Consider the following 19,600-nt stretch of genomic DNA (forward strand, 5'->3'; position numbering starts at 1 on the left):
GACTGTCCCAACAGAAGCACCCAGGAAGAGAGGGAAAACCCAGAAAAGGAAGGGCTCAGTTACCTCCGGGCGAGGGGAGGATCAAGGAAGGCTTCCTGGAGGAGGTAACCACTGGGCTGGGTGTTCAGAGATAAATGAGTAAGAGTTTGCAAAAGACTAGTATGAGTATGAAAGAGAAAGATGAGTTTAGTAGCCTGTTCTTTCTTAGCTGTTGTTCGTTCTTACAGATGCCAGACATTTCTGTGAGTCTTCTGTCTTCCACTGGTGAAGAAATTCATAAAAAAATTATTGCAATTAGGATAGGACCTTTCTTTACAGTAGGAGTTTCCCAGCTCTTCAGGGAATGGTTTGTATAACTCATTTGTTTCCAGATCGAGCTGTTGTGGTTATCTTTTAAACAGCTGGAGAAAGGTGCAAGTTCAGACTCCTTATAGGCCCAGACCCCCTGCAGGTAGTCTGTGTTAGGTGAATGGCAGTGCCACATCGTCTGTTTCAGGAGGGATTGAAGTGGCTCTTCCTGGATATTCATTTGTGAGGCTTCAGTTCCAGGAGGTTGTATTCTTTGCACATGTCTCCATTTTTCTTTTGTTCCTATTAGAGAAAGCTTCTCAGAAACATAAAACGGTTGACATGTTCCTTGTAAAGTCTTTGACGATCTAAGGATCCTTGCTTACCACCTCATTTTGGCATTGGCTTTACTTCCGATAGAATTGCCGAGGACAAGCATTATTTTAGTAGGTAGAGTGGATGGTCACCCTTGAGTGATTTTGGTGGTGCTGCAAAGACCCCTATACTCCAAAGTATCCTTCCTTCTAACTTGCAATTTACCTGAAATTCCACGATTAGAAATTCCATCTTGAAGCCTTCCTGGTTGTTTTTAAAAATCGAAGTAGCTCTTAGTATCACTTGTACCTTAATTAAGCAAATATCAGTGATTGGCTCCTCAGTCTGGTGAGCACTGAGCTCTGGAAAGGGAAAGAGAGGCTGAAAAACACAAGCAAAACATAGCTTAGTTCAGGACCAGCTTCATGTTAAGTGGGGAGGCCATTATAACATGAATAGCATTATTCCACACAGCTTGTCACCTGACATCTGCTTACCTGAGGAGACTACTGTGAGTTAATTCCAGGATCTTCCTTATCACATTAATGACCTATGTTTATTGACAGGGATTCTGTCTTGAGAGATTGTCTGTGAGAATTTGCATAGGAGATAAACATCTTTGCCTCAATTACTGTTCCTCTGAGAAAGGGAGTGAGATAGTTAATACTGATTGGTATTGCCAGTCTATCTTATACCTGTTTTGTATCTTTTGGAATTGAACACAGTACTACACATACAAGAGGTGCCAAATAAATGCTTTGTAAAGAAATCAGTTTGTATATTTTTTCAGGCTCATGTCACCACAAATAAAATACTAGCCTGACACCTGGCTAAGGTAAAACCAAGCAGGTCAAATAACTGATTGTTTTGTTATTATAACTTTATTTTGAAATAGTTGAGGATTCTCAAGAAGTTGCAAAAGCAACACAGAGTTTCTGTGTACTGTTCCCCCAATGATGGTACTATATGTTACACAGCCATAGTCAGGGAGTTGACATTGCCACAATACTGTACTCAGATACAGACCTTTTTGGGGTTTTTGCCAGTTTTTAGAAGCACTTTTTTCTTTATAGTTAGAAGACATTTTATCACATGTAGATCTGTGTTTTTCCCTCCCCAATCAGAATACAGAACTCTTCCATCAGCACAAAGAAACTCCCTTGTAAGAAACTAAATTTTTCAAAGTGAAATAAACAATTTGAAAAATATACACCCAAATTTTTATAAGGTCACATTGATGAATATTAAAATGGTATTAATTTCAAAATGAATTAGATTGAGGTTTAAAATCAACTAAAAAACAATTGTTATTCAGTTGACTACTTGTAAATACAGTATGTGTAGCTTTAAAAACATCACGTTTTCTTTTTATAGCCTCTCCGAAGAAGAGCATCCTCAAACCTTGTTCGGTTATGTTGATCAAAGTGTAAACCTGCTATCTACTGAACGTTGTTCTCACTTTGTCGTGCTCATCTAGAATCAGACACGGATGCATACACATGCAGGTGCACACGGTCGTCCCCGTGTCTTGCCAGGAGCACAGGTTTTGGTGGAGCGGGTAAAGCAGACCTACTTACTGAGTTGCTGGGAAAGACATTGGGGAACATGGACAGGAGCTCTCAGCTCTTGCCTTTTTCCCATTGGCTTCTATCCAATGAGTACCAGGAGAGTAACCTGGGGAAGGTATTGAGGCCCTGATGCTACTTTATATTGTCACCTCTTTGTGTTCTGCACGTGTATGTTTGTTCATCTACTGGGGCAGCAGTAGGGAGAAAACGTTGTTGTTGGGTATCCATCTTTTCACCCAGTTGGGAGAGAAAGGGAGAGGCATGAGGTAGCTGAGAATAATTCACACTACTCTCAGACAAGACAAACCTACCCCTTCCTCTGTTCTTCAGAGATAACAGCCACCTGGATTGGCTCTTTTCTTTTCAGCGTTAGTTAGGACCTATTATACTCTCCTTTGAAATGAGGGCGTGTGCCAGCGGCTGCCCCACAGAGACGCCTTCTTGCTGAGCCTTACCATTTCGTTGAGTGTCTGCTAATAACACAGTGACAGTCACTTTACAGAGTATCGGTCTGTGTTCCTACCAAGGGTTCCATTCACTATGTTTTCTTCTTTACAAGTCCAAGTGCAGAGGGTTTATTCTTTCCCCCATGTCAGTGTTTGTACTGTTATCCTGGCTTCATGGAAACTCCAAATTAGGATGGACTTGGAACAAATGAAAATCCACCAAGTAAGTGTGATCACGTGGTCACAGCAGTATATAAACCAAACTTTCCTGTGTCTGCTTCACCAGCTGAGGGTACACAGTTCCCACCACACTTCTACTTGAAAGTTGGGCTAAGTGAGCATCCAACACACTTGGTAACTTTTAAAGAGAAAGCACATTATCAGAAATGGCCTTTTCTCTCTTACTGTCTTGACTGCAACCAAAAGAAAGCTATATCCCCCAGGATTCACATTCTCAGGCAACCCTCTGGGGTCTGAGGATATCTAAACCCCTAAAGAACAGGACTCTGAAGGGAAACCAGTTCATCATGCTCATAGACGCCTAGATACACATAGGGTTTGATGAACGTTTAAAAAGCACTTGAGAATGACGGCTTGGTGGCATTGCTAACCAAGTTCTTTAGAAAATGAGCAGAGAAAGTGGAGGCAGAGAAAAGGTTAGCTATAACTCTTCTACATGCCTCTGTACATTCACATGTAATTTGTCTATAATTGTTGGCATGTACAGGTGCCCCCATTCAAGGTACTGAAATTTGTCCATTGCATGTAGATTGTAACTATAATTTAGAGATTGCTCTCCGAAGAGCAGAGAGAGCAGCTTCTTAACAGGCTGGGTCCTTTCAAAAGAAAAAGAGACACATACTTTGTGACACAAAGATTGCAGTAGATGTGGAGGCAGAGTACTCTGTAGGAGAAATAACCATGTGGTTTAGGTAACTGCTTCAGTGACAGTGTGAGCCGAATTCCTCTTCCTAAAGAACCCCTGGCAGCATCCTGCCCTGAAGAAGGGGCGTTTTCCAGGATTTCAGGTTACTTTAATTGTGCTGCAACAACAGTTTCCATCTTAGTATTTGCATAGGTGACTTTTTTCCTTTGGAATTTTATTTGACTCATTGACCTCTTTGCCTCTGCATTCTCCTGCTTCCAATTCCTTCTCTATATCGTCACCAGAGTTAACTTCCTACAAAACAAAGACAATGGCATATTCTCCTGCATTGAAACTTCTGTGAACTTCTTGTTCCCTATAGGATAAAGACTAGACCTGCTGCAGAGGTACACACATGCTCCACAGTCTCCTGGCCAGCCTCATCTCTTGCCAATCCTACAGTCTACTTAGGATCTTGCCAATCCTACAGTCTACTTAGGATCCAGTCATATGGCTCCTCCCCCCATGCCCAGAGTGCACTGTGTCCTCTTATGCCTCCAAGTTTCTGCCCATGCTTATCCCTCTGTTTCAATACCTTATCCTGCTTTCTCTCCCTGACAAATTTCTGCTTATCACCCAAGACCTACTTCAAAGTTAGGCAGAAGCCATCTTTTATTTCCAGCGGCCTTGGTTTCTTACCTGTATTTGAGTACTAATGATCATATTAGCTAAAAGTGACATAGCATTTACCATGTGCCAGCCACTAACAAAACAGTTAACATTTACTAACTCATTTATTCCTCCCCACGACTTGAGGAGGTGGGTATTATTTGCATTTTATACATGAGGAGGCTGAGGTGCAGACAGATTAAATAACATGCCCCAGGTCATCCAGAATTTTGAAGAAACGCACTCTTGCAAGTGTGCTTCCAGAAATGAAAATCTGGGTAGACTCCTCTACACAGTGGAAAACTACTCAAGAGCAGGAACCGTGTTTGGTTGAATTTTATGTCCCTAAAGCGAGTATAGTGCCTGTCACAGAAGAAGAACCTCGGAGAAATTTGTTGAATGAATGTACAGACTATTATGTTTTCATTAAAAACTATGATCTTTGTGAAAACATGTCATTCAGCTGAGGCTTTTAAGTGTTTAATCGATAAGAGGGGATAAATTGTGATCAAGTGGAAACAGCTGCGTCTTGAGGCGTGCGGAAGGCGGAGGGGAGGAGTCGCGTGTTTCACTTCTGCCTGCGTTCACCCACACGTTCCCACGTGCTCGGGTCCTGGGGGATGCTTGGCTCTCCCTGAGCACGGAAGCTTGAATTGGTCCCTGCTCGGTCACATGGGGCCTGGGTTCCCCCTCACGGCTGTAATCACACACGCAGGGGATGGCAGGCTGAGCTCCAGGAGGACATTTTAAGAGGAGAACCTGCTTTCCTCTCACTATTTCCAGTCAGAACCAGGAGGGAGAAATTGTGAGTTAGGGCTAGACCACACCATCCTTTGAGTGGCTTCAATGTGTTAGAGATCACAAGAGGCAAAAGAGGAGGAAAAAGAAAACAGATGTTAAGTAGGCAGTTCACAGGAAAGCATTTCTCAGATATCCCATGTGGCCTTGATATTGGAGGGGAGCTTGAGGGGCCCCTGCTGAATTGGTAGTATTTTTATTTCTTTAAGAAGTTTAAACATTTTTTTTTTTTTTTGCTGATCAATCAATTTTGATAAAAACACCTTTGAGGAATCTCACCTGTAACTAAAGTTCTGTGAAATGGTCAGGGTATATGTGGTGAACTCACTTGTGACACCATGCATGCTGAGATGAAGAAAAGATGGTTCCCCCCAAGTGTGGGTTTAAATTCAGGGTCCTAGGTGGCTGTCAAGGTTGTAGTTACATAGAGTTACCTACCCTTGCACCACCCGAGTTTTCACCACTGTTGGGTTCCTTCAACGCCATGTTATGCCTCGGGAGTCACCATGAGCTCTGTAACCAAAGTGTTGAGGATGTTGGCACTTAACTGTCTCTTATTTATCTGACCAGCTCAGCTCTGCTTCTCTAACGAACTGTAATCACAGGAAATAGTGGTGTGTATTTTTATGTTATTGACGCCTTCTCCTGAATTTTCAAAACATCTTAAAAGTGATGGTTGATGTTAAAGACTCTAATGAGGTTATTTGTTGAAGCAACATATGTATAAAAAGACATGCACATGAAATGATGGCCAGGGAAACCATCTCATCAGAGTAACAACCAGTTCTGTCCTCACCTTCCCTCCTCTGTCTCTCCCCTCCTTGTCCCCAAAGCTGCCTCTTCTCGCGTGTAATGCCAGTGCTCTGTACAGTGTTCTGTTTATAGTGGTTTGAACATTTTTCTGCCCGTGTCTTTCATTGCTGAAGTAACTCACCTCTCTCATATCGACTCTTACCCAGGAGCCGCACTGCAGACTCTTTGATGTAGGTCTTTTCTGCATGGCAGCTAAGGCCAAGCTGTGGTTTTCATTGCATGATGCAACTTCACCCTTTTGGTTGTCGCCTCCAGGTTAACAGATCCTTTTCCTGCATTGCCCATGCATGTTGCGTGCTTTCCCCCAGGGCCTGGACCTGAATGTCGTGAGCGCTGGGCGCATGCATGGATTAAAGTGGCAGGCATCCCAATACACTGAAGCACTGGGATTCAGGATTCTCTTTGGACATCCTTGTGGGCCCTCAATTTGCTGTGATACCACAAAGGCCACTGTATCCCTTGAAAACTCAAGACTAGAACATTGGGGAAGAGAGAAATAAATCTCCTGTTTTTAGGTGTAGGCTGAGCGAAGGCTAATGACAAGGAATTGAGAAGTGAGGATCAGTTTTCCAGGTAACAACTTACCTGATGATCAGTCCTACAAATTCCCAGCTCTGCATGGATGTGCCCAAAGTGACCAGGATTACAGTACCTTATCACATCTTTCTGAACACTGTTGTCTAGTTTGGTTTTGCTAAGATCTAATCAATATATAAATGTATATACTTAAAAACAACACCTCTTAGGCTAAATGCCCTGGGCAATACAATCATTGGCATTTGTCTTAGTTTATTGTGTAAACAGGAGTGACACTAATTTAACCTTAAAAGATGTAAGATGGTAGTACTGTAAAGGAATACGATATTTGTTGAAGCACTTTGGCATTGCATTATGGATTAGTAATTGTGATCGTTTTCTCTCGTTGAAATATATTTTTGCCTTAGGGCTGTCTAATGACTTGCTCTAAAATTGCTTTTCTTTTTTTTAACATGTGTTTTTGTCCCCTGTTTTTTCTCCCTTTTATTCTCAGAAATGGACTTTTATAAAACATAATTGTCAGGATCTGTTTTCTTACTGGATTTTTTTGTTATTTCATAGAAATAGATACTTTACATTTTAGACATAGCTTGACTGTAAATTGAGAAAGATGACTGGTGGGCGTTACCAAGCTCTGATAATCCTAGGGTGGGAATAAGAGTTCCCAGAGAATTCCTGGTGGTATGGGCTTGCTAGAGCCTCTTAGATTAAAACAACGTACTACGCAGTCATGACACAAAATTGAAGGCTTTGTATCTCGTTTTTATTTTTCCTCGTGAATCGTGATTTCCTTGTATCTGGGGGATTGAGTAGATTGAAGCTCTTTCCACACTCCTTTTTTCACCTATTCTATTAAACATATCCTATTCACCCTATAGAAATAGACTTTGCTTAGACTTTCATCATGTGTTCTTTTGGTAACCAGGATAAAAGTCCTGTAACTGGGAGCGTTTCCCGTTCGGAAGGAGCTTAGGTGGAATGACAGTGAAACCTGTGCAGAGCTGGTGACCCTGAGCAGCACGCTGAGATGCTTTCTCTTCACTGGAGCTGTCATCTGCGGGTTTGGTAAAGGAAACAGCTGATTCTCCTTTGTGAGGTCCTTCAGGAAAGAGACCCACTCCTCTTTCTCAGAAAAACACAGCACTTCTGGATAAAATGAAAGGGTTTCTGAAACCCAACCTAGAGTGAGGATAAGTGGATCCATTCTTGGAGACAAAGGAGAAAATCCTAAGAAATCAGCTTCCCAGGGGCATCCTGGGTCCCTCACAGAGATGTTTTTACGGTGATGGGAAAAACAACTCTGGAGAAAAATCAAACATCTGGCAGTCGAACTAAAAAGATGAACTGCAGGAGGAAGCAAGGAGAAACAAACTACCCTGAGAGCATGTCGTTCATGATCTTCCTTTCTAAATTTGGATCCAAACGTCAATTGGACACCATTGATATGGTAGAAAGAGCTATTATTTCTGAGGCATGAGCAGGGCAGTTTTGATAAATAAGTGGTTTCCAGTACTAACCAGAAGCAAGCAGGAAAGAAAAAAATGAGGAGAAGAAATGTTCCAGGAGATAAGAAGTTGTTTTCATTAAGTAGTTAAGAAGGAAATTAAAAGAGTGCATACTTGCAGATATGTGTATGGTATAATCATAGGATTTAACGAGTTGCTATCATTTTCTCTGTTGATGATGACAATTTGTTTCTAAAGGTAACTTGTCACATCTAATTTTCTGCGGTGGTGTTGGTTTCCACTGGCCAGGTCGCTTGATAGCATTCCTAAGGAGTGACTCCCGCTTTGAACTCAGCAGCCTCATGACTTCTAATCAGCAACATCTCAGACTCTCCTTTTTGGCTGTGAGGCTGCTGGGCTCTCAACAAAACTCCTAAATAGGAATACTTACAGAACTTCCATGCCTCAGCTGTCAGCCAAAGGCAGAGCTAAGACACGGCTATTTTATTTTCTGGTGTAATAAAGGTATAATTGTTTTCCATGCCAGATGTCAGAAAGACTTGTACTAGGTCTTTGTCTTCTTAAAAACAAAATCTCAACCAAAAAACAACCTCAGGATGTCAGAAACATCATAATTATCCTTTAGCATCACATATAAATTTATGTGTAACTTTTAACAATCACCAGTGTCCTGGTGGTTAGTATACGTGTTATGTGACAGTGTTTTCTATTCTTCAAAGTGAAGCAGCAGATAAATGGAACAACTGTTTCTTTACATAATTATTTTCTCCCAAATGCTCTCGGGCCTCCTAAAATCGGTGCCAGGCAGGTCTTCAGTGTTGGCGCTCTTTGTCATTGTAGCTCTTTGAATGAGACCGCTGAGGGGATTGTGTGCCATTCTGCCTGGGTCTAGAAGTGGCTGGGAGATAGCAAGTTGAAACTGTAGTAGGTCTTAGGCTGCTGGCAGAATATTGGAGTTCATTGAAGAGACTAGTAAGGGATCTGTCTCAGGCATCCTCATTATCCCCATCTGATTAGACTGCCAGTCTGGGACGCAGGACAGGCTGGGCTTGGCTATAGCATCAGTAGTTTCAGCTTCCCCAGTCTAAGTCCTTGCAGGTAGACCCATAGCAAGGAGGCATTGCCAAGGTCAGGCTGTCCAGGTGTGTCAGGATTACAACAAAGCCGGGGAGCAGGACAGGGATGGGAGCATAGGGCATAAGCTAAGTAGAAGACTAGTGAGGTGACCAGGGAATACCCAGAAGAATCCAAGACAAACATCTGGAGAAGAAGGCTCAAACAGAAGAATTTTGAGGTCTGCACTCAATAACCACCCAAAAAGAGGTGCCAGAGTGATTTGAGAGCCTGTTGTACTGTGGGAATCCCAGCCTACCTGCTCAACCTTGCCCTGATTGGCTGGCCTTTGAAAATAGAGGGCTCTTGCTTTTTCTTAGGATCCTTTACCATTCTCTGTGCAATTATGAGAGCTCCTTATTTGGGAAGTCTTGAAAATCTGCCCTCAGGCTGCTTTCTCATGGTTGCTCTCTCCTTAAGAAACAGTGACACCAGGCAATTGCTCCCCAATGTCTGGGAGATGCCTGTTGGTTATTACTGGCTACAGATGATTGTTTATGGGCTTCTTCACACACGTGTGGCAACATTTAATATTCAGAAAAAAAGGCATTGGAGGCTGAAGGTAGTGGTAGGGTGAATCCTGTATTCTTGCTCCTTCAGGTGTAAGTTTTTGTAGGCATGAGAGGAGTATGGTTTCAGGCATTGCCAGGCATTGTGTCTGGGTTTCCTGCTCTCCATTCAGACCTGGGACTTCCTCTCTTCCCCCTTTTTCTCCCCATTTCTAGTCACCTCGCCCAGGCTGTCATGTTTTGTGTATGGTCCCAGGGTGAGGTTGGGGTTGGGTAGAGAGCATACATTTGTGCTGGAAGGCTGTGGATATATGAACACGTGTGTGTGTGTGTATGTGCCCACCCACATGTACCACCCCACAACTGTACATGGTTCATTGACCCTTCCCTTGAAGAGCTCTCAGTATGTTTTGTAGTATTTATGCGTGAGTGTGTATTCATTAAGTACCATTTGAATCATCTACTCCATCACATCCCTCGACTAGATAAACAGGAATTTACTAATGAAGAGATGGCTAGAGTCAGTGGAGGTAGGGAAATGAGAGAGTGAGAATCAGTCAGTTACGACTCCTCAGATACTTCAGTGAAAACTAAAGCAGCACTCATTTTGCAAGACTCTGTTTTATGTAGTAGCTTAACTCTGATTTATTACAGAAAAGTTGCTGGCAAATATGAACACTAATTCTACTCTGGTAACAACTGTGATTGAAATAATTGTAGTCTGTAGACAAGCTGGGGAAAACAAGCATTAGTGGGTAGGTTGTCTTGGACATCATTCCAAGAGTCCAACAGTGAAGAAATACATAATCTTACAGATGGAGAATTGGAAGAGACATTTAGAAGACATATGAGTGGTTCCTCCCCCTGCCTCTCCTCCAGATCCGTGCTAAGCAAACCAGGCAAATGAAACTGCCTCCTCCGCTAAAGACCCGGGAAAAGGAGAATACACAATCTCCTGTGGCCACCCATTAAGGTGACTCATGGCTTTCTCTGTCAGGAAGTCTTAGTTAATTATTTAGTATTTATGAGACTGTGTGGCTGCCTTCATGGAAATAGAAATTTCCTGGTGATTCTTCTTTAATATTACCCAAAATTAATGCTCTAATATATGGATCACATCAGATGTTAGCCCACTGTGTATCCTATTGGGCATTTGAATTACATTGCAACACCTGATAAGGAGGCCATAAAGCACACAAATGGAAAAATAAAGTGTGAAATAACTGATTCTATCAGTTTTTGTTCATTTGGATGATTGCTTTTTTTTGGCATTCTTCTACAGACAGTTCTTATGACCACTATTGTTATTACTTTAGTTTTTAAAATAACTATCACTTGTTCAGTGCTTAGTCTTGACTCATTATCTGATTTCATCCTCACAACAGCCCTTGAGGTTTGTATCCTTATCTCCAATTTGCAGATGAGAAAACCAAGGCTTAGAGAGGTCAAATTATTTGCTTACCATCATACAGCTAGTAAGCGATAGAGCTGGGATTTTAACTCTTCCATCGAACTTCAAAACTACCTAACTGCTAACCGCTCTTGAGGTCAACTTGTAATGCTCACATTTTGCTTTTGATTTATTTATTTGGGTGCATTTGTGGTTGAAAAGATACGGAATAAGGATGAGAGGGAGAACCTAAGCTCAGATAGGTTATTGAAATCTTGTGAGAAAATTTAGAAGAGCTCCATGAGAAAGTGACAGAGATTTTACCATCTGAGTTTCATGAAAACAAATTATCTGTGTTTCATTGAGAAATCCAATGTGTAAGGAACTGACATATTTTGTTCTCTCCATCAGCAATCTATGTCATTTTCTTTGTCTCCTAGAAGAATACTTAATTATTAGGACTAATTGTTCAGGTAGTCACCCAGAGCCATACAACTGCTCTGAAGTCTACCACTATCATTGTTCCAGAATTCTTTGTATCACTCAACGCTCAGGAAGACAGAGCACATAGGATTCCAAAGAATAGTGAGGGTTTATATACCACCTCTTCATTTGTTCCAATTCATTTCAACATGACCCTTATGAGGCATGAGATTGTAGCTATTGGATCACATCTCATCAATCGAGCAGAGGCATAATCAGAAGCCTGCTGCTGTCAGAAAGATTGATAGACCTATTGATACAAACCCATAACTGAAGATTTCTCAACAAAGCTATTTAACCAGCTGGCTTGGGATTGTGATAGATCAATATTGCAAGTAACAAACAGTGTTTTCAATTAGAACCATTGCATGATCTAAGAAAAGTGTTTTAAGATAAAACAAAGGGCCCATTTTGATGTTATTATCATTAGTATTGATTAATGATGGAAACACAAACTTACCCATCGACAATAACAACATCTTAGAAGACAACTATTCCAAGATGTTCTGGGATAAAGTCACATGACGGTCAACAGAAGAGGCTTGCTTCTATTTGTTAAAACTAGTAAAAACTACACAACTTACTGACTATGCCCTACCCCACATAAACATCAAAAGCACCAACATTGGAAAGATAAGCTCTTAAGTACATAGCTCTGACAAGGTAATTAAAATTGGGGCACTAAGAAAAGCAAAAAGATAGAAAGCTTTCAACTTTGATCCATTCAGGACCTGAGCAGTCCTGGGGTGCTGTCCAGGAAGAAGACAACCTCCTATATAAAGATTATTGCTTTCTCAATGGTTAATTTGTATCATGTCATTCACACTAAATCCACTCTTGTTACTAGCTTTCAAAATGTTTTTCTGTGATGTAAAACTGTGGAAATAGTAACACTGATTTCTAATTTGGAATACATTGCAAGGACTTGCTTTCCTTTTAAAATTTCTTTGTCTCATAATCTGATTAGCTAGGTGCTTTTATTCCTATTTTGTAGGCAGGAAAACTGAGGCACTTGGCTTATCCCATATATCCAGACATTACTAGGAAAACCTCACTTAGATTTACTCCCTGTTGGTTCCAGGTAGGTTCCATGGTATCCACAACTATATAATGTCATCATTTTCCTTTATTTCGATTGAATGGAATGGGATGCAAAGCTTATTAATTGTCTAGTCCGTAATTAGAAGTGTTCAAAGTATCTAACTATTATCATCCATCACTATGTTCATTCTTGTTCTTCTAGAATAAGAGAGGGTAAGAGAAAATTGAGGCACCTTGAGGATCGTCCGTCTTTAACCAGATGGATAACTAGCAGATGGATGATTCCTCTATAAGCAGAGGAATTTGCCCTCAGCAGATGGTGTCAGTCTCCATGATGCCACTACTGCTCAGGGTCCCAGGAAGGACTTCTGGAGGTAATGTCCCACAAGACAGTCTTTACAGAGCAGAGTTAGATACAGGTTGTACAGGTCAACTTCCTCTGAATTTTCCCAGGCCATTTGACAAACACATGAATTTTTTCTAGGGCAGTTTGACCTCCTCCATCAATCAGTCAACCCCTATTGTTTTTGCATTACTCCATGCAAGGCTCTGTGGATAGCAGATACCATGTCTCTTCCTCTCCAAGGAGGTTGCAATTCATTGGGAGAAGTGAGTTGGTATGGCAGAAAGGATATTGGGTCTCTATCCCAACTCCACCACTTAGCTACATGATCTTGGTTAGGTTTCTAAGCCTCTGCTTCTCTGTCTGTAAAATGGAGATGATAACAAACTATCTACTTTATTTTGCCAAATTGTGAGGGCCAAATGCAATAGTATGCATAACTCTATACAATTTCCAGGTATTATTATATTGAATTAAATAATAACCAATATTACAAGACAGTTTAGAATTCCTTGCTCCTAATACTGTAGGAATTCAGAGATGGGAGAGGTCATTGAGGTCACAAGTAATTTGCTGAGCCATGCCTTGAGGTTGGCCTTGAAGGCTACCTAAGGTTTGAACACAAAAAGGGAAGAGCATTTGAAGAGGCCAACAGCAAAAGCATAGGTTTAGAATTAGGAATATAGGAACATGTGGGTCACACTCATGAAATCCTGAAGGCACCAGCTCATGGTAGAAAAAGGCTTGGCCTGGAGCACAGTAGAAAATAAAATGGGAGATGGAGTGAGGGTAGGTTTTAGAGGTTCTTCATAGTCAGGCTTAGAGTTGATGTGTGAGGCAGGAGGGAACCATGATGGTGGATGAATGACATCTTTTAATTAAATTAACCTGTCAGCATTGCAGAGGTGAGACTAAGAGAGTCTGGAATCGTTAAGCTTATTGTATTGATTCATGTCTGCAGCGCTGTGGGCCTGAACTCTGGTGGTCCATAATCCTGGTGGGAATTGAGAAGCCTCCATCCAATTTAAAAAGAGACTAGCCACAAGAGTGAGGAGAATTTAAATGTTTGAAATTATTTCACAAAGTGCTATTTTGTTCCTCAGCTAGTCCCTTCTCTCTCATGTAGTTATTTATTAAATCATCTTGGATGTTTGCTGTTGTTCTTGTTGTTCCTAAGCTGTTTAACATTTCTTTATCTCTTACAAATGATGGTCTCCATAACCTCTCCCCATCTATATTTCACCTTTCCTTTTAATCTTAAACTAAAAGTGTGCTCCTCAGGCACTCTCTGATTGTTAATTGGATGTTATTGGTGAAGCTTGCATAGTGGTGTTGTAATTACTTCCCTGTATCGTCTTAATTTTTTTCCCCCTTGTTCACATCTGAAACTGAAAATATCTGTTCAACCCTTTGATCTCAGCAATTAGTTAAGTGGAATGCAGCTGGTTATCTGGGGGCGGGCTCAAATGCTTCATCATCTCTATTCAGATCTGAATGGGAGTCTTCTTGAGCAGCTACACTTGTAATTAGTGTGCAGTTGCAAGAAAGTGCTTCTGGAGCAGTGGTTCTCAAAGTGTGGTCCCCAGAAGAGCAGCAGCATCTGGGAAATTGTTAGAAATGCAAATTCTTGGGGCCCCATCCTAGACCTACTAAATCAGAAACTCTAGGGGGGGATGGGGGGCGGCTATCAATGTTTTAACAAGCCCTCCAGGTGCATGCTGAAGTTGGAGAACCACTGTCCTGGAAAAATGTCTTCATGGGGTTGGGCAGCCAGACTCAAGGATGTAGGAAAACAGACTCCAGAAAACACCGGGGAAGTTTAGAGGCTGAGACAAGAGGGCACTTACTTCCGTCTTGGAGATGATGTGGAAGTCCGGAGGATCAACTGTGAGAAGTGAGATCTTTGTCCTTAGCCCCCTGCCCTTTGAAAGAAAACCTGGGTCGCCACTGCTTGCCTTGAGCTTTAGGAAGACAAGTTCTTAAGTCAGTCTTCAGGAAGGACTGTTGGATCTTCCTGCTCAGGGTCTTCATTGGATATTATATTGTTAAATAGATGAAGAAAGCGATATACTTCCCACTTTGGATGTGTCTCATTTTCCTCTATAGAGACATATAAATACCGAGGATATGCTTACATAATGGTCAAGAGGAGATAGGAGTTTGTATTTCAACCTCTACCCTACACTGAACATTTATCCCAGGAGAAGCAGCTCTTCACTGAGGTTCTTTTGAAGGTACCCCAGTCATGGAGTCCTGAGAAAAACACTAAATTTGGCTAAGGTTTCAGTATCACACTTGATCCATGGACTGTGGGAGCTTAGGAATGAATAGTCCATCAGCTTACCAAGTATCTTGTGTCCTTTAATTAGTTAATCAAGAACAGTTTAGGGAAAGTCAGTTTTCTACTACCAGGATCAGAACTAGCATCCATATTTTAGTTCTTAAAACTCCACTTTTTTTTTTCTATTGACAACATATGTCTATATAAAGCCTATTCTGACGTGGGCATACCTCATCAGAATGGCAATCCCAATTTGTGTGTTATCCAAGGTCACTTTCCTTTATAGTTAAAAAAAAAAAAGTGATTTATTTTTCTTCTAGCTTTTGAAACCTCTGTGTATCTAGACAAGGAACTCTGTATTTTACACAAGAAGGAAGAGGAGTTTGTGTTTCATTCTCCATCCTACAATAAAATTAATCATTAAGATAAAATCTCTTTAGGAGGAAAATAAATCCCAGCTGATATGGCCAACCCTTTTGTTGTTGAATTATGTATTTTCTTTTTATAAGATCAATGCACTTCTCCTTGGGCTGTTTCCATTTGAGGAATGAAATGATGAGGCTTTAGAATCTCACTCCGTGGTCTCTGATTGTGTGAGTCCCTGGACTAAAGGCACTAGGAGGATTTATCTCAGAGGGGATCCTGATAAACAGTTCTGTTGCCGATTGAGAAAACTAGGCTGGACATTTCTCCTTGGAATCTCATGGCAAGCAGGAAAGAGCTAAAGGGATAGAAAACAAACTCCCTGATCACTCTGGTCCTACCTGGGCCCTGGGGACTGGCCCTCTTGTCCCAGAGCTTCCTGCTTCTCTCCTGGCTTCCTCTCAGCAGAGTGTGCTCATATTGTTGCTGAGCTTCAGCCAGAGGAAGAGCCACCGGCACCAGCAACATAATTTACTCCCTTTATTATTTCAGCTCGAAGTTTAGGACTCAAGGAATGGTAGAAAACAATGATTAAATCAGTTCTAAATTTTTGAAAGAAAGACTAGAGAAAAGGTCTATTATGGTTTCAACATTGCTCTCTGTAAATCAGGGGTGCTGTTGAGGTATATTTTTCAGCACAGTGTCCTTTAGCATCAAGCCCTCTCTCTGTTGCCTTTGGATATGGGCAATATAGGAGGGAGCAGCAGAAATGACAAGAAGGCAAGAAACAATGGAAAGAAGCTGCTACGGCCTGATTCCTTATACTCTTGAACATCTGCTTCCGTTTATGTTGAACCAAAATATCCTCAACGGCATTCAGCTAACATCTCTCCTCTCACTATTCTATTCTCTTCCACAGCCTAGCAAATACTTTCCCTATTAGATGCATTTCAAGGTTACTACCAAATTAACCACAGAGGCCATGGAATTAATAGGAACTTGAGAACTCACAGAACCCCCAAATATGCCATGAATAACTATGATGAGGGCACTAGAAGGTTACTGTTTGGCCTTGGTGAATTGATATTGGGTTTTCCATTATAGTCTTGGGAACCAAGATTTTCTTTCTGTCCGCTTGACTGTGTACACATCAATCTTGATGAATACAAATTTATAATGCACAGCTAAGTCACTGCTGGCAAGAGTGAAGGCGTGAGTGCAATATTTACCAACAGAGCTCTCCATTCTCACTCTCTTGCTCTCTGTCTTACACACAAACACACACACACACATACACACACCACACCATTTATTCTTCAGTAGCACATCATACCAGTGGCTTACATAGCATAGAGATGCGTTGTCTTTTTATCCCTTGGAATCTCTAGTGGATTTCTGGTCAACCTAGTTCATGTACTTCTTTTCACTGCAGCTAGAGTAGCTCAGAACTCTAACACCTGTGGCTCTTGTGGGTCTTGTTCTTGAGATGAAACAAAACACCCTCATGGCTTGGGAATTGCAGAAATGTCACTTATTAACTCTAGGCCTGAATTTTCCTTTTTATTAATACCTGTATAGGAGAGCAGGCCAAGAGCAGTGGTAGGCTGTGATGTTTTAGCTTCTTTTGCTCCTGCCTCCTTTCAGCGTTGGACTAAGCAAATTCCATGCTGTCCTTCCTCCTACTTCCCTACCTTAGTGAAAATCTAGCAGTTGTCATTTTTTTTTTTAAATAAAAGAACTGTTTTTCAGTGTTTGTTTTTTGTTCAGTCCACTTAGTCTGTAAATGCAAATATAGATTCCTCTTAATGCTTGTCTGGAGGTTTTTCCACGTATTTGTGATTTGGGAGATGACAAAGGGCATGTTTGACTTGTAGTAGAGATGAAGAATGGATAAATCCAGTGCATGTAATACGATTGGAGAGTCCCACAGACTGACCCGCCATGCCTCTGCCCTGCATTCATTACCATACTGCACAGATTCCTGCCTGTGGAACAACCAAGCATCATCCTTACAGAAGTACAACTATACTAACTGGTATTGCGTACAGCGATTTCCAAAGTGGCGATACTCGGAAATCCTCCATCCTGCATTTCTCAAGCTAGCCCTCTCCTGGCCCAGAGGTCCACTTGCTTCCCATCTGGGGAAAGTATTCTGCTTCTCTCCATACACCCTCTCCCTTCCCTCACCTCACTTTATTTATGTTCCTGGCCTGAGTGTTACCATTTGCTTACCAATAACGGTATACTATGAATTTTCATTCACAGCTTTGAGATGCTTATGAGGCTTTCCTGCTTCCCACCCAGCCCCAAACTTGGGACTTTTCACACACTGATCCTCTGATCAGTTTGACGCAGGAAAGCACACGGAAGCCACGTACCAGTTTGTATAGTAGTACCCTTTTGAACTGCTTAGTCTTGAACAAAGTAGAGTGTGCTGGGAGTTTGCATTCGCTGCTTGACACAAACAAAGCCAATTAACTTGCATGCCAAAAAAAGAAAAAGAATTAACCCTTAGAGTACTGCTTCAACATGTTGGTTTAATGGTCTTGAATTTTACCGGTTGGGCAATGCTTCTTTCCCCAGGTCAGAGAGCTGCACATAAAGTCCATACTTAGTCTAGTCAGAACATCAACCAGCATCCTCACCTCCACAGCTTTCCTGAGATGTTCCTGGGTCCTTTATTACTAACCAACTGATGGCTTTAAAACGGTCCAAAACACAGCCACTGTGTTTCATTGAAAATGGGCTCCACTTCCAACGTGCTGGAGGGTGTGAGGGACTGTTTTTAGCTTTGGTCTGTGTCCTCTAAAAGAAAGAAGTCAGTTCTTTAAGGGTTAATACAAAATTAAGGAATTTGTTGGTCTCTCCTGCTTGTCCTTCTTCCCAGGTGTCTGCATGATCCTCTTTAGATTCTTAGCTCAACTGTTGAATGATGATAAAAAATAGTATATGTATAAAATTACAAAAACAAATAAAAGAACAAAAGACTGAATGGTTGAATGGAAAGATCCCTTGGCAATGCTTGCTTGATTATCACAGAGGGTAGAAAGACCATATGTTTTATTTTGTGAACATTCATTTTGTCCTCTGCCCTGAGCACCGCCACTGCACAGCCTGTGGAAGACTTGATGATGCTTTTCATTTACCTCTTGTTTTTTCTTCTTCCTGTCTAATAGCCCAATAGAATCCTGCCAGAATTTCTACAAAGATTTCACATTACAGATCGACATGGCTTTCAACGTGTTCTTCCTTCTCTACTTTGGCTTGCGGGTAAGTTTGCTCATCCCCGCTCAGTATGGCAATGGGGCATGTAAGTCTTGTACGCAGGGGCCATTCCCCATCAGCATCAGCTCTCGCAGGCCAGACAAAGCCCAGTGCTTCCAGGGGAGACAGCAGACCTACGTTCTGATTTTCAGGCTGTGCGAGACCCCTTTCCTTAGCTCAATATTTTCTGAAGTACATGTTAATTTTGTTCCAAGGGGGAGAAATAGGGATTGAAATCACTATTATACCTCCAGTGTTGACTGTTTCTCTTCCCTCTATTCAAACATGAGTGCATTGTTTCCTTAAATAGAAAAAGAAAGCTTTCTTCTCTTAAAATTATGTTTATCAGCGCTCACTTAGCTGAATCCTGAGAGAACAGTTGTGAGGGTGAAATGAGGGGGGTAAATTGGCAGAATTTGGGGCTTGGGGGATTTATACTAGACTCTGGTTATGAAGGGAGCTGTTGAGAACGTAGATTACAGAGAAGTGTGTGTGTGCATGTGAAGGAATGCATACACGTATGCTTTATTTACAGTTATATTTACATTAGAGAGTCTAATGAGGGTGAGATCACTCAACCTTCCCTATGGTGCTGTTGAAAAGCCACATAAAAATATACTACCTGATCTTTCTTCAAGGCTAACATAGCATATATTCATGCTCTAGAAAAGGCTGTGTATTGGAATTCTTAGACAAAAATAGAATGTGATTTGTGTAGATATGAGAAGAACATAACATCTCCCTCCAGAACCCTATGAAAAACCAAAACATACCCTTTGGCAAATGAGTATAGTTACCATGCTTCTTATTTCTCTCTCTCTCTTTTTTTTTTTCTTTCCCTCAGTTTATTGCAGCCAATGATAAGCTGTGGTTCTGGCTGGAAGTGAACTCTGTGGTAGATTTCTTCACGGTCCCCCCAGTGTTTGTGTCTGTGTACTTAAACAGAAGTTGGCTTGGTAAGTCCACCTCTCTTCCTCTCTTCTTACTGGCTCTGAGCCATGGCTAAAATATAGAATCTAGGGTGGATCAGAGGGCTGGGCTGTCCCCA

The 19,600-nt window shown here is 41.5% G+C and overlaps 1 protein-coding gene across 1 annotated transcript in view; it reads left to right on the forward strand.

Annotated features, from left to right (window-relative positions):
• Positions 1-19,600, forward strand: part of KCNMA1 (potassium calcium-activated channel subfamily M alpha 1) — a 488,218-nt gene that overhangs the window by 187,801 nt on the left and 280,817 nt on the right. The window contains exons 5-6 of the mRNA XM_058542759.1: positions 18,465-18,558; positions 19,397-19,508. Coding sequence (XP_058398742.1) covers positions 18,465-18,558; positions 19,397-19,508 — 206 coding nt within the window. The remainder of the gene's footprint in view (positions 1-18,464; positions 18,559-19,396; positions 19,509-19,600) is intronic.

The sequence above is a fragment of the Diceros bicornis genome, chromosome 6, assembly GCF_020826845.1.
Source record: "Diceros bicornis minor isolate mBicDic1 chromosome 6, mDicBic1.mat.cur, whole genome shotgun sequence".
Classification (NCBI taxonomy): domain Eukaryota; kingdom Metazoa; phylum Chordata; class Mammalia; order Perissodactyla; family Rhinocerotidae; genus Diceros; species Diceros bicornis.